The sequence below is a fragment of the Sceloporus occidentalis genome, unplaced genomic scaffold (genome assembly GCF_023333645.1).
Source record: "Sceloporus occidentalis isolate IW3139 unplaced genomic scaffold, rSceOcc1.0.p SCAF_1, whole genome shotgun sequence".
NCBI lineage: Eukaryota > Metazoa > Chordata > Lepidosauria > Squamata > Phrynosomatidae > Sceloporus > Sceloporus occidentalis.
Window position 1 is genome coordinate 21,243,726 of NW_028316981.1, and position 14,499 is coordinate 21,258,224.

General features: G+C 41.1%; 1 protein-coding gene and 1 pseudogene across 1 annotated transcript; one reads left to right on the plus strand and one right to left on the minus strand.

Annotated features, from left to right (window-relative positions):
• Nucleotides 1-342: 342 nt before the first annotated feature.
• LOC149321099 (uncharacterized) lies at nt 343-12,872 on the plus strand. The gene is made up of 4 exons (XM_089491292.1): nt 343-439; nt 3,564-4,634; nt 8,688-8,794; nt 10,595-12,872. The coding sequence occupies exons 1-4, from the start codon at nt 373-375 to the stop codon at nt 10,691-10,693; spliced, it is 1,344 nt and encodes a 447-aa protein (XP_089347418.1). The 5' UTR covers nt 343-372; the 3' UTR covers nt 10,694-12,872.
• A 1,072-nt stretch (nt 12,873-13,944) lies between these two features.
• LOC149321100 (U6 spliceosomal RNA) lies at nt 13,945-14,012 on the minus strand (annotated as a pseudogene).
• Nucleotides 14,013-14,499: the final 487 nt, after the last annotated feature.

Genomic DNA, 14,499 nt, shown 5'->3' on the forward strand with positions numbered 1-14,499 from the left:
AGGAGGGGAGAATTCACATAACTACTCAATTTTTTTTTTGGCTACAAACTAACTCTTCCACTCCTTTTGTCAAGAGGAATATTTCACCGTCTTCGTCATGAAATGAGCAAAGAATAAGATTAAGTGCATGAGCTTCTCCAAACACTCATGCTGAGCCCTGCCCTTTATGTACAGTCCATTAATATGAATAAGGTGTGCCACACCCTATGGACCAAAAGTAGCACATTTGCTTTCGCCCACCATTACAAATATGAAGGCTCAGGAATTATGTGATCAGATAGTTTCTGAATTAGAGGCGCTTCATTTTGTAAGAAGCTATATAAGCAGGAAGAGTGTTTCTGAGCTATCATATCACAGCCAGCTTTAGCCACAATGGACATTTCGATCGGACACAGATTTCTCGTATGGATTATTTTGTATTTGTGCCTCAACATGCCAGGTAAGAAAGTTCCCCCTGTGCTTCATTTTGCTATGGCATCAAATCCCAGAAATCTCACTCCTGGACTGAAGGCAGAAATTCATAATTTCCCCTGGTGGTCCTGCAATTAGGTAGAATAAAGAGCCTGATCTAGACAGCTTGGCTTGGTTGACATGTAAGAACAGCAACTAACTCAAGTTATTTAATTTATTTGTGTGGTGTTTTTTTTCATTCTCAGGGCACCTATGTGATTTTGGCCTCAGATATTAAATATCTTAGCCAGTTGAGATGGGGAGCTGTTTTGCTTCAGACAGCAAAATTTGGCTGATTTAAACCAATTTGGTTTAAACCTTTTTTTAAAGCAAGTAACTTTTTAAAAAGAATTCTGGTTATTATTATTATTTCCAGCCCTCTTACTGAAACAACAATGACTGTGTGAATGTAAACATTTTAACTTTAACAGTTTGTTAGCAGTTGTTCATTGTTAGATCAGTATCCAGTGTCGCTTGCTTTCTTTTAATCACTTTATTGTATAGTGCAAGAAATGTCATTCAGAAATAATTTCAACCAAAAACAACTTGCTTCAAAAGCTGCTGCCCATAACATCTGAGCTACATTTTACTACTTAATTTTCTGATTTAGTCCTATATCAGTATACTGTAGTACTACCCATTAATGCAAAAGGAAAAAACCTGGTTTAAAACAAAACAACCACAGAAACTTTTTCCCCCAGCCCTCTTTAAACCAGGGCCGAAGAGAATCAACTCATGCTTCTCTCCTATGATAAATAATCAACAGGTATCAGATAACATTTTCCCACCCATCAATTGTCCCTCTCCAACATGAGTCTATAAAAATGTATTTGTCCATATACTGGGTATTTATGTGCTGTGTTGTTGTTGTTGTTGTTGTTGTTGTTGTTGTTGCTGCTGCTACTGCTGTTGTTATTGTTGTGTGGCTTCAAGTCATTTCTCACTTATGGCTCACCTAAAGCAAACCCTTCACTGGTTGTTGTTTTTTTACAAGATTAGTTTAGATGGGCTTATTATTGCCTTCTTTGAGGTTGAGAGAATGTGACTTATCCAAAGTCACCCAGTGGGTTTTCATGGCTGAGCAAGGATTTGACCTCTGGTCTCCCAGAGTAAATCCCATGGCTCAGTAATATGGAATTCTGGAATTTGAAGTTTTGTGGGACATTCAGCCTTCCCTATCAGAGAGCTCTGGTGCGCCACCAAACTGCAAATCCCAGAATTCCCTAACGGTGTGCCATGGCAGTTAAAGTGGAGTCAAACTGCTTTATTTCTGCAGTGTCGCAGGATCCCTAGTTGAAGATTCAAATCCTTACATCACACTGGTTCTCTCTGCACTGAGAGAAAGACTCAATTTACACTGAGGAAGAAAACCTGTGTTGTGCTTTTTCTATATCAGATGGCTAATAAGGGATGAGGTTACTAAATACACACCTGTACAAAACAAATCTATACAGTACACATAGAAAACAAGATCATTTGGAAAAAGACAAGGCTTAGATGATCTCTATGTAGTTTTCAATGTGGAGGTCATTTTTGCATGGAGAATATTCAGCTGTGCAACTGCTTGCTGTTACTTTGAATAAAAGTCCAAAATTCTACTTTTTTAAACGGACCACTGGTCATTCTGGCTGGGGGACGCAACCCACCAGGAAAAAAACCTCCCTTTCTAAATCCTGTGAAGTGCCACCATTCAGGATCACATTTCAACTTCAGTGGAGGAAGGAGGGTATGTGTCAGCTACTAGATAAAAACAGCTTCACATTTTGTACATTAGCCAGGTCCCCCAAGCTCCACTTGCCTTGCCACAACACCATGTATACTATGAACTTAAATGTATTCTTAAGTCCTTCATTGATGTTCGTGGGTGCCAATGGATATGTGTCTGTTTCTTCATTCTTCCACATTTGTGCTGAGAATTACTCATGTGACATTGGTGTACCTGTCATGTTTTGTATTGTTGTTGTGTGCCCTCAAGTCATTTCTGACTTATGATGACCCTAAGGCGAACCTATCCTGGAGTTTTCTTTGTAAGATTTGTTCAAAGGAGGTTTGCCATTGCTTTCCCCTGAGGCTGAGAGCATGTGACTTACCTAAGGTCACCCAGTGGCTTTCATGGCTGAGTTGGAAACTGGATCCTGGTCTCCAGAGTCATAGTCCAACACTCAAACCACTATGCTATGATAGCTCTCTATGTTTTGTATTTCTGTCATGTAAATTATGGAGCTGCTTATGGAACTTGGAAAGGTAATCTGTTAAGTAAATCATTTCACAATGTGGGATGAACTGATGCGTTAAATAACCAGGTCCAAGGGTTTGGTAACTCATCTTAAGACAGTAGAATTGTTCCTAAAGATTAAACATTTGATTGATTACTTCAGAAGCCAACAACTTGTGGTAGCCTTAGCAAGCATAGTCTCTTGTGAAGGGCACTGAGAGCTACAGTTCAACAAGATCTGGATAGCCAAAAGATGCCCACCTTCAGCTTAGTTGGTTAGAACTTCAAAAGACTGACTTCTGTTCTGATTGACTAGAAATAGTAACTGAGCAGACAATTTATGGATTTTTTTGAAAAATGAAAGTACTTAACAAAAACTCTCGATAACAAGTGCCATCTCAGCAGTGGTATTTCCCTTTCTTCTTTACACATGAAGAAATGTTTCTATTAAGATGAAGAACCAGTGTGAGAAATATGAGAATGAGTGTGGTGTAGTAGTTTGAGCATCGGACTATGATTCTGGAGACCAGGGCCAAAATCCTGCTCAGTCATGGAAACTCATTGGGGGACCTACAACAACAATAGTGATGTACACATGTATGATCCACAAAAAGAATTGTGCATCTTATTTCTCAGGACCATTTTTATTATTATTCAGATGCAACTTATGCAGTACAGAGAGAGTAATTCCAATAAAGATTTTAACTTCAAAACAGCTATTCAAAATATTGAACACTATCGCCAAAACAGGTTCAGCACCTTGGATAGCTAATTTAAAAACAGATTAAAACCCAGAACAGATTTACTACTCCATTGACATGGAAGCCGTGATTTGCCTCTAGAGGTAGCAACTGCTGCAAAGAATGTCTTATCAACCACATAATTTTGAATTCCACAGCCATTGTGTCACCAGATGACTCTACTACCACAATTTCCACGGAAGGATCCAGCTCCAACTCCAGCTCTGCATCCATTGACTCCACCTCTCATGACTCCATTGGCACTTCTTTTCTCTCCAGTACCTTTACAACTCCCCCAGCTGAGACCAACAGTAATACTACATCCTCTGCCTCCACTTCTCCTGGCTCCACTAACATTTCTTCTTCCTCCAGCACTCCTACATCTGCTCCAATTGGGACTGACTCTAATACAACATCCTCTGTCTCCACCTCTCCTGGCTCCACTGACATTACTTCTCTCACTTCTGCATCTCCTGCAACTGAGACCACCTCTAGTACTGCATCTTCTGCCTCCACCTCTCTTGTCTCCACTAACATTTCTTCTTCCTCCAGCACTCCTATACCTGCTGCAACTGAGACCGACTCTAATACTACATCCTCTGCTTACACCTCTCCTGGCCCCACTGACATTACTTCTCTCTCCAGCACTTCTACATATCCTGCAACTGAGACCACCTCTAATACTGCATCCTCTGCCTCCAACTCACCTGGATTCACTAACATTTCTTATCCCTTCAGTGCTCTTACATCTCTCCCAACTGAGACCACCTCTAATACTACATCCTCTGCCTCCACCTCTCCTGGTTCCACTAACATTTCTTCTTCCTCCAGCACTTCTACATCTGCTCCAATTGGGACTAACTCTAATACAACATCCTCTGTCTCCACCTCTCCTGGCTCCACTGACATTACTTCTCTCTCCAGCACTTCTACATCTCCTGCAACTGAGATCACCTCTAGTACTGCATCCTCTGCCTCCACCTCTCCTGGCTCCACTGACATTCCTTCTTCCTCCAGCACTCCTATATCTTTTCCAAATGGAACCTATTCTAATACTGCATCCTCTGCCTCCACCTCTCCTGGCTCCACAGACATTTCTTCCCCCTCCAGCACTCCTGCATCGCCATCAGCTGAGGCTAGTCCCAGCACCACTGCAAGACAACCAAGCAACAATGCAACTTCAGTTTCTGGAAACACTACTTCATTTTGGCCATCAACTGCCAGCACAGGTAGATTTATTTATTCATACTATAACCCAGCACCTTAGGTTGCCATATGTTTATGTGTGTTTAATCCCTGTACCCCAAAAAATTTAAAAGAGAAGGGTATGACCTTGTTTTCTCCAAAATGTATTGTTTTTCTTCATGTGGGTGAGGAACTTTATTGGAATGTGTCAGAAAGCTTTGCAATGATTTCTAGTCCCTCAAGAAAAGGACAAAACAGACCAAGATCCTTTTCACATGCAGCCATCAAAGCAGCATGTGATAACCATGTGTTTGATTCCCCCCATCCTGCATGTGAAGGTTAAGAGGTGATATGATAGCCCTGTTTAAATATTTGAAAGGATGTCATGTTGAAGAGGGAGCAAGCTTGTTTTCTGCTGCTCCAGAGAACAGGACCTGGAACAATGGATGCAAGCTACAGGAAAAGAGATTCCACCTGAACATTAGGAGGAACTTCCTGACAGTAAGGGCTGTTCAACAGTGGAATGCACTCCCTCGGAGGGTGATAGAGTCTCCTTCTTTGGAGGTCTTTAAACAGAGGCTGGATGGCCATCTGTCAGGGATGCTTTGATTTGGATTTCCTGCACGGCAGGGGGGTTGGACTGGATGGCCCTAGTGGTCTCTTCCAACTCTACGATTCTATGATTCTATGATTCTATGATGTGGTCACTGCTGTGTGTTGAATCATGGACTGTAGTAAAAAAATGGCACTGTTCAGCAAACATCAACACTTAATGTTAACACTGAAACTGTGACTGAGTCTATTGCTGTCACTTCAGGCCATCCTCTCTGCACCATAACTTAAATAAAACAGCCTCAGAAGTTGCATCTAGATATACTGACTTCGGCACATCTATTCCTAGTACAGTGGGTCCTCACCTTACGTGGGGGATCCGTTCCGGATCCCTCCGCGTAAGGCGAATTCCGCCTATGCTCGAGCCCCATTGGAAACAATGGGGCTCGTGCACGGTGGCGCGGGCATGCGCAGGGTGCAACGGGCGCGTGCGCCCATTCAATTGAATGGGACGCGCCGCCCCTTCCGCCCCGCACGCGCCGGCGGCTTTGAGCGCCTATGCTCAAAGCCGCCTATAAAAAGACAGCGTATGGCGAGGACCCACTGTAGTAGACACTTGCTCCTCAAATGAGTATGAGCATGGATGACCACATGCCTGTACATAACAGTACTCATGTATCTCAATGACCCAGGTCAAGTAATAATTACATTATAGTTGTTGGTGGGGTGGTTCAGATACTCAAAAGGGTACCACACTCGAGAAGACACACAGATCAAAGCTTTGGAATAAGCAATTATGCAATTGTATGACAAAAGGTAAAATTAGAAGGAATGTGCACATGAGATCATATAATCCGCCTCGCACACTCAGAACTTCCGGGACTAAACTGTTGGAGGTCCCTAGGTCTAACCTTACACGGAACTCACAGAGGGCTTTTACTATTGCTGCCCCTTCACATTGGAACAAGCTCCCTGCAGAGCTTCGCTCCGCCGCCTCATTAGCTGTCTTTAAAAAACAGCTGAAAACATATCTATTTCGGCTGGCCTTCCCACCTTAGATTGTCTATTTATTTTCCTGCTCCTTTTTCCTTTTCAACTCCGGACCGATGTAAATTTTTGCTCTTATTTGCCCTTGATATGTGTATTTTATTGTTTTCCTGTTCCCGTTTTTGTAGTAACTGTTTTTAACTGTTTATTGAATTTTTAACTTTGTATTGAAATGCTTTATAAATTTTGTAAGCCGCCCTGATCATACTCATGGAAGGGCGGGGTATAAATAAATTTATTATTATTAGTATTATTATTATTATTATTTGAATGAAATCAGTGTGTAGCCAATACCTGAGCAGGACCAGGAGGAAAGCTATTTCAGATCAAAGAATCATAGAATCATTGAGTTGGAAGAGACCTCAAGTGCCATCCAGTCCAACCCCCTGCCATGCAGGAACTCCCAATCAAAGCATCTCCAGTAGATGGCCATCCAGCCTCTGTTTAAAGACCTCCAAGGAGGGAGACTCCACCATACTCTGAGGGAGTTTGTTCCACTGTCAAACAGCCCTTACTGTCAGGAAGTTCCTCCTAATGTTGAGGTGGAATCTCTTTTCCAGTAGCTTGCATCCATTGCTCTGGGTCCTAGTCTCTGGAACAGCAGAAAACAAGCTTGCTCCCTCCTCAATATGGCATCCCTTCAAATATTTAAACAGGGCTATCATATCACCTCTTAACCTTCTCTTCTCCAGGCTAAACACCCCCAGCTCCCTAAGTCGTTCCTCATAGGGCATGGTTTCCAGGCCCTTCACCATTTTAGTCACCCTCCTTTGGACACGCTCCAGTTTTTCAACATCCTTTTTAAATTGTGGTGCCCAGAACCCAGATCATGAAGACAAACACAGGGAGATCCTCTGCAAAGCAAAATTGCTTAGAAAATATTTGCCAGTTTGGGGTGCACGGGAGAAAGGGAAGGAAAACTCTGGTCCAAAAAAGAAAGGGAAAGGCATCTGGACAATGGATAGACACCTTGGAGGGAGAGAAGAAGAGGCAGGCACAGCTCCATCATACCTAGGCTCTGAATCAGATGAAAGGCCAATAACTTTACAGTCCACATTAAAACCGTAGGTTTGTGTATTTTTAATCGTGTTTTAACATGCTGTACCCCACCTTGAACCCTGAGGAGAGGTGAGAAATAAATTATTACTACTACTACTACTACTACCACTACTACCACACTGCCATGATGCCAACCCTAGTAATGGCACTGCTCAGTTCCAAATTATTTATCAAGGGGTGATGTTTCAAAACATCCAGTTTGTATTATTAAAATGCATTCTATGTGGGGCTGCCTTTGGAAACTTTTCAGAAAATTCAGTGGGTCCAAAAGGCTGAGGCCAGGCTGCCAACCAGGGCTGGGTGTAGTAAACAGACAACTCCCTTGCTGCAACAGAGCTCCACCGGCTATCAGGTGGTTTCCAGACAAAATTCAAAGTACAGTGGTACCTGCTGGAGTCTGATTCCAGGACCCTCGGTGGACACCAAATTGCATGGATGCTCAAGTCCCATTATATGCATTGGTATAGTAAAATGGTGTCCCTTGTATTATTTGTTTGTTTGTTTCTTTGTTTGTTTGTTTTTGGGTGGAAGTTTTATTTTTTAAAGTATTTTCAACAGTGGATGATTGAATCCATGGATAAAGAATCCATGGATAAGGATGGCTGACTGTACTCTTTATGACTTATAAGGCCCTGTATAGATACAATTTATCAGACACAGCATATTCTTCCACATGTTCCTGCGTGAGTTTTGGGAGAGAACTATCTATTATACCATCCTGCTACCTCCACAAGTGAGTGAGTATAGGAGTGAGGCCTTCTCAGTGGCTGCTCCCAGACTATGGAACTCTCTCCCTCAAGAAACATGGCTGGCCTCCTCTGGACTCTCTTATCACTGGCAGGAACTGAGAGACATCAACTTTTCATTGGTTGTGCAGAGGAAATATGCTGGGCTTCTATTTCTATTATATTTTAAAATGTTTTAAAATTAATTATAATGAGATCGCTTATTTAATGGTTTTTCTAAACATTTGTATTATCCATTGGTTTTAGTTATATTTTGTTTTTACTGCATTGTAAGCTACCTTGGGTCCCATACTTGGAGAAAAATGAGATTAAAATAAAATAAAATAAAAATCTCGCGTCATCTGCAAACTAATTAGGCCTTTAAGAGGAGAAGGATAATGGTGGGTGAAAACCTCACTCCAATTACAAAAAAAAATGGCTTGCCAGAAGATCCTGTGGCAGGTCCTTCACACAACCTTCTTCACTCTCAATAAACTAATTGGGAGATGTAGGTCCTGGTATGTCTGTGTCCTGGAGAGGTCTCATTCATAGGGTCGCTATACATTGAGGTTGACTTGAGGGCAGTTAACACACACACTTGCTTATGGAAGGATTTGGTCCTAGAGCTCCAAAAAAGTAGAAGGAGATGACTGTTTTCTATCTTGTTATTGTGATCCATTAAAGTTTTTCTTTTCTTTTCTCATTCTCCTAAAGCTACAGCAAAACCCAAAGATGAAGCTGGCCTTCCCTTCTGGGCTATTATTTTGATCGGTTTGGCTTGTGCATTCGGTGCTGCTTTGTTGATATCGCTTGGCTGCTTGGTAAGAAATAAACTGGCTCAAGAAAGTCCATCACCAAGTACAGTACTGCAAAACAGAAGCAAATAGATTTTAAGAAAGCTTTGGCTATAGTTACTATACTTCATTATAGCAGTTTGATACCACCTGCTATGCCTGCCATTAGTAACAGAACAATCCACATGCAAATCACTCCTGCCTTCCCAGGGTCACACAGTATATACATACCCAACTCTTTTCCAGGCAAGCATTCTCTGAAGGTGCCAGCCACAGATGCTGGCAAAACATCAGGAAGAAACTCTTCTAGAACATGGCCACATAGCCAAAAAACCCCACACACACACACACAAAAAAAAAACTAAGCAGCCAATATGCTTGGCTCAACAGGCAGGACTCCAGGAGAAAATTGGAACTCTGTAGGACCAGCTGGGAGTTCAGAGAACTAACTGTGGGTTGAGAGCCAGTGTGGTGTAGAGCTTTGATCTACAAATGCTCTGGAGACTAGGGTTCAAATCTTCGCTCAGCCATTGAAACACACACACACCCCGGGGTAACCTTGGGCAAGTCACATTCTCTCAGACTGCATCCACACTGCAGAAATAATCCAGTTTGACACCACTTTAATTGTCATGGCTCAATGGTATGGAATTCTGGGGATTGTAGTTTGTTGTGGCACCAGAACTCTCTCAAGGCTAAATGTCTCAAAAAACTACCATTTCCAGAATTCTATAGCATTGACCATAGCAATTAAAGTCATGACAAACTGAATTATTTCTGTAGTGCAGATGCAGCCTAAGCTTCAGAGGAAGCCAACCAATTTTGCCAAGGAAACCCCATGACAGGTTCACCATACACTGGAAACAACTTGAAGGCACACAACAACAAAGCTGTGGTTTCCCTGACTGACCCATAGCTGTTGCAGGCTATGAGCAATATACTAGAGAATGCTAATTAATTTTGTCAGACTTCAAATCCCAAGATTCTATAAGGTAGAACCATAGCAGGTAAAGTAGTATCAAACTGCTGTAACGTAAACACATTCTATGCATGATTGTCTTGAGTACAGGCAATAGACAGACACAACTTGTTTCATGGAAAACCATTAAAAGGAGACACATGATCAAGCCTATAGTAAGAAATTATGAGGTGGGGTGGCCTGAATAGAATGAGGACAGGTGGAATAAGTAAATGAAAAGTAGATGAGGTCTGATATTTCTAAATACATTATTTAAAAATGGATTTAATATCATCCACCAGAAAACAAAGATACACATGGGCAGGGCAGACACCTCCCAGTAAGATTAGTGGCCAGTCCATCCCTGCTATGGGAGAAGAGCTCAAAAGGACATTTGGGGTGGGGTGGGGTGTTTTCCAAACCCTCATTACCACCCGTTACTGGCTATAATTCATTCAAAATTTTGTGGCAAAGATTTTTTTTTTAAGGAGCCACTCTAACAGAGAAGTAGCAAAAATCTTCAGTACTGGCAGGAAGCATTAAGCTGGAGAACACCATAAATTTGGCCCAGAGAGCTAACCAATTATCTCACTTGGATAGGTGAAATAAAAACTAAATCCATAGGCTTCTGTAACCACAGAGCTAAACTTGTGTTCCCAGCTGAAACCTCACTTGAGTGCATGGATCCACTATATCCTGGGCTATAAGTCTGTGAATGAGACGCGAATGTGTATGATTCTATGTGTAAGACCTCAAGAGAAGATGTATCTTAATTATGGAAGAACAGCTGATAATTATAGATCAGACACATTGTTGTTTATACATTATGTTTCCCCTCACACTTACCTCTGTTTTCCCCATATTTCTAGGTTTACTATTGCCTAAGAGCAGAGACAAGCAGCCCTGTCTCCCTTCCTCTGTATCGGACCCACCATGTCTTCCAGAGTTTCCGTGACTATAGATGGTGAAGGGAAAGACTTTCTGAGCCAGTTACAGCAATAAGCTTCATTAAACTCATGTCGGTGGACTTTCCCCTTTGTCTGTTGAGAACATCCCATCTTCATCAGTGTCTTGAGGCCTTCACCTCTTGCCAAGCACCTAGAGACTTCCCTAGAGGCCAGAAGTGGGACAAGAGAAACATTTCGTTGCAGTGCAATTTTGGGAAGAATACATATTAAATTGTTGTTTTGATACTGGATTTTGCTCATTCAAGTATTGTAAATCAGCTTGAGCAGGCCATGCTCTTGAAAGGCAGCTAAGGATAAGTTGATTAGATAAACTGATATAGTCTGCAGGGACTTTTTCTTTTGTTTTAGTCCAGTAGAGCCAACTAGGCCTTGGTCATGGAGTTATGTCCATATCCAGTAAATAAAATAAAGTAGATAAAGAGCTAGAGAGCCAACATGGTGTAGTGGTTTGAGCATTGGAATCTGACTCTGGAGATCAGGAATCAATTCCCTGGGTGATCTTGGGCAAGTCTCATTCTCTCAGCCTCAGAAGATGGCAATGACAAAATCCCTTCTGAAGAAACTTGCCAAGAGAACCCTAAGATAAGTTCGCCTTAGACTCATCATAAGTAAAAAAAAAAAATGACATGAAGGCACACAATAACAACACCAACAAGGGGCTAATGAGTACAACAGAAGCTCAGTCATATAGTAATTACATAAATCTGGGTTCAAATCCTTCTTTGACCATGAAGTATACTGGGTGATCCTTACCCAGTTAATTGTCTTTCAGTTAAACATAACTTGGAAGACTGTTGTGAGGACAAAGGAATCTAAACACCGTGTAACCTTGCAAGCCTTGGGATGTAAATATTGAAATAAATGAGGTTGATTACTGTATATACCCAACTATAAATCAACCTCATGTATAAGTCGAGAGCAGGTTTGGCAGCCAAAATTATGAATTTTTATATGACCCGTGGACATGTTGAGGGTAAAATTTAGGGCCATGTAACAAAGGATATAAAGGATGAAGCAAAGGAAAACAATGCCAAAGTACTTACAAAATTCCAGGAGGCTAAAAGCTGGATCGATGAGAGAATAGAGGGAAGTCATTGCTTACAGGACAGATTACTCTCTTGCCTTTCACCAGGGGCTGGTTCATGTTCATTCACATATATATATATATATATATATATATATATGAGAGTTAAAGCACAATACTTACATTGACCCGTGGATAAGTCAACTCAGGTTTTTGCAGTCACTTTTTTGACTAAAATTTCTAGACTTATACACGAGTATATGCAGTATATATTCATCTCCACCAGTTTGAATATTCATGGGAAAATCTCATATTAGCAAACATTAGCTGTGGATGGACTACATATTTGAAAGGGCCTTCAACTCAATTATTTCTTCAGGAAAAATGTTGCCTTTGAAGAAAGAACCATTTTCAATCACTTCTGGAGAAATAGTACATTTTTCTTTTATCAGTAATTTAATGCCATCATCTAATTCATGTCCTCTTCAGAGTCCCATCCATCAGACATGTTAGAACTATAGACAGGTCATCTCCATCATGGCGCCAGAATTATGGAAAATGCATCCTAACAAAAACCATCCAGACCCATGCTCTGCTGTTTCTCAGGAAAATATAGTGACTCCTCTTATTTAAACTGATGTTTCAGGAGATTTACAAGTATTTGTAACTTGTTTTGCCTATATGTACAGAATTTTATGTATTGTTTTAAATCATTGTAAGTTATTTTTGTGGTTAATTTGCTTTAAATTTGCTCTTGAGATGGTCTAATATCTCAGTTCTCTCCCCTGCTAACAGTTGAATGTCCTACAGAAGGCAGGCCATAGTAGGTGTGGGTGAGGGAAACTGAACATTTGGGTGTTGAATTGAGTTCATTGAGTTCATGCCTGCTGGGGATGATGACACTTACAGTATAAAATATATAGAGAAGACTGAGTTGAAGATCAAGAAACTGGGAGAATTTGGAATCTCAGCTCAATCAAAGATTCCAGAATATATTTGGATGCTATCATATCCCAATAAGAAAATTAGCTTTAAAAATGTGGTTACTGGTCTTAGTAAGAAGCCTGAGTAGATGAATATGATCCTGGAATGTATCCTACTGTAATTTATTCTAATATAATTTATTAATGGGAAATTTTAATAAATAAAGTAACAATATCTGCACTGTCTGCATTATCTAATCAAATTCTGGCTCTGGTGATGTATCCTTCCTATTCTTGTTATCCCCAAGTACTGTGAAGTTCAAAAATAGTAAGAGTGGTATGAAATTTGTTAGCACTGGGGACAAAAATATGTTGACAAATTGACTATAAAGATTATAGTTGTTGGGACCAACTGGGCATTGCTTTTATTGTGTAACAAATAATGCCTGGGATCCCACTCCCCTCCATGATGTGTGTGTGTGTGTGTGTGTGTGTGTGTGTGTGTGTGTGTTTGTGTGTGCAAGCAAGGAATGGTTTTGCCAGTTCTTTCCTCTGAACTATAGCCTGCAGCACCTGGTTGGCAATCTCCCATCCAAGTACTAAGCAGGGCTGGCTAGACAAGACAGAATCTGGTGCCTTTGGGGTATTTAAGACCCTAGGTTTTTTTTCTTTTCTTTAAAAAATGTTTAAAATTACGATTGCTCCAAACTGAATGCAAAGTACAAAAGTAGTAGCACAAGCCCAAAAAAAGTGTAATGAAGCTACATTTCAAAAGTAATGTTTAAAAAATGGAGTTACTTTATTGGTGTAATGTGCACTAATTTCTATTTCAAAAGTTACTATTGAACAATATTTTTCTCCCTCAAAGTTTCAAAAGTAACTTTAAAAGCAACAAGGGATGTAATCTTTTTTCCCCTCAACTTAATAACACGAAATGGCAGGGAGTGGAGAGCTAGTACTGTATCTATACCGTCCAGCTGTTCCGTTTTGCCTAGACAGTCCTAATTAATCCTCTGTTATCCCATGGTTTCAGCTACATTTAAAATATCCCAGTTTCTCTCTCCTTTTCCCTCTTCCTTGAATTGCTTATCAACTGAATTTGCACTCAGTTAACTCAGCATGGGTGAGAGGGGGGGAGGGAGGGGAGTCTTGTCTTTCCAAGCAGATTTAGGCAAAAGCAAACTGCTGCATTCTCTCCTAGCTTCCGTATTCTTTCGCATTCACCTCTTTTGCCATCTTGACCACACCTTGAGTTTCTAGGCCATGCATGTCCCAACTTTCATCTGCAAAATGTTGGAGAGCAAGTGCAGGGGCCATGCTAATCTTTTCTGTATCGTTGCAATTTTAGTATATGTGCTGCCAAAGTGAGCTATGCTGTATCTCATGAGTCTTCCTTTTTAAGCAGCCACCACAGAAAACATGGGGTGGTAGTGGTGGAATGCTTTAAATGTGCGGGAAGGAAGCAGGCAGAGCCAGTTTTTCAAAATGCTGACCCTTAGCCTTTTAGCAACCCTTCTTTCCCCCGTATCATGGGTAAATTTCAGGCTGCTTTTGCTTTCAGCCTTCCTCCTCAGACTACATCTATCCTGCCTGTTACAATGAGCCCTTAGTATTTATTCCAGAAACCCCCAGGGATACCAAAAGCCATGGATGTTCAAGTCCCATTGAATACAATGGTGAGGAGAAAGGCAAAATGTCAAAATAACAGAAGATTACCAAATGATTGGTAAGATAAGAAGATAAGGGCCGGTTACAGACAGCCAAAATAAAGCTGCTTCGAGTCACAGTGGAGGTATGTTGTTTCAATGATGCATGCGTCCTAAGAGTCCAGAAGCCACACCAAAGCCACACTCCAGTCC

Bases quoted from the DNA above. Each gene is read 5' to 3' on its own strand.
- LOC149321099 (XM_089491292.1), top strand. From the start codon at position 373: ATGGACATTTCGATCGGACACAGATTTCTCGTATGGATTATTTTGTAT. The intron at 440-3,563 runs GTAAGAAAGTTC...TGAATTCCACAG, and splicing joins TTTGTGCCTCAACATGCCAG to CCATTGTGTCACCAGATGAC. The intron at 4,635-8,687 runs GTAGATTTATTT...ATTCTCCTAAAG, and splicing joins GCCATCAACTGCCAGCACAG to CTACAGCAAAACCCAAAGAT.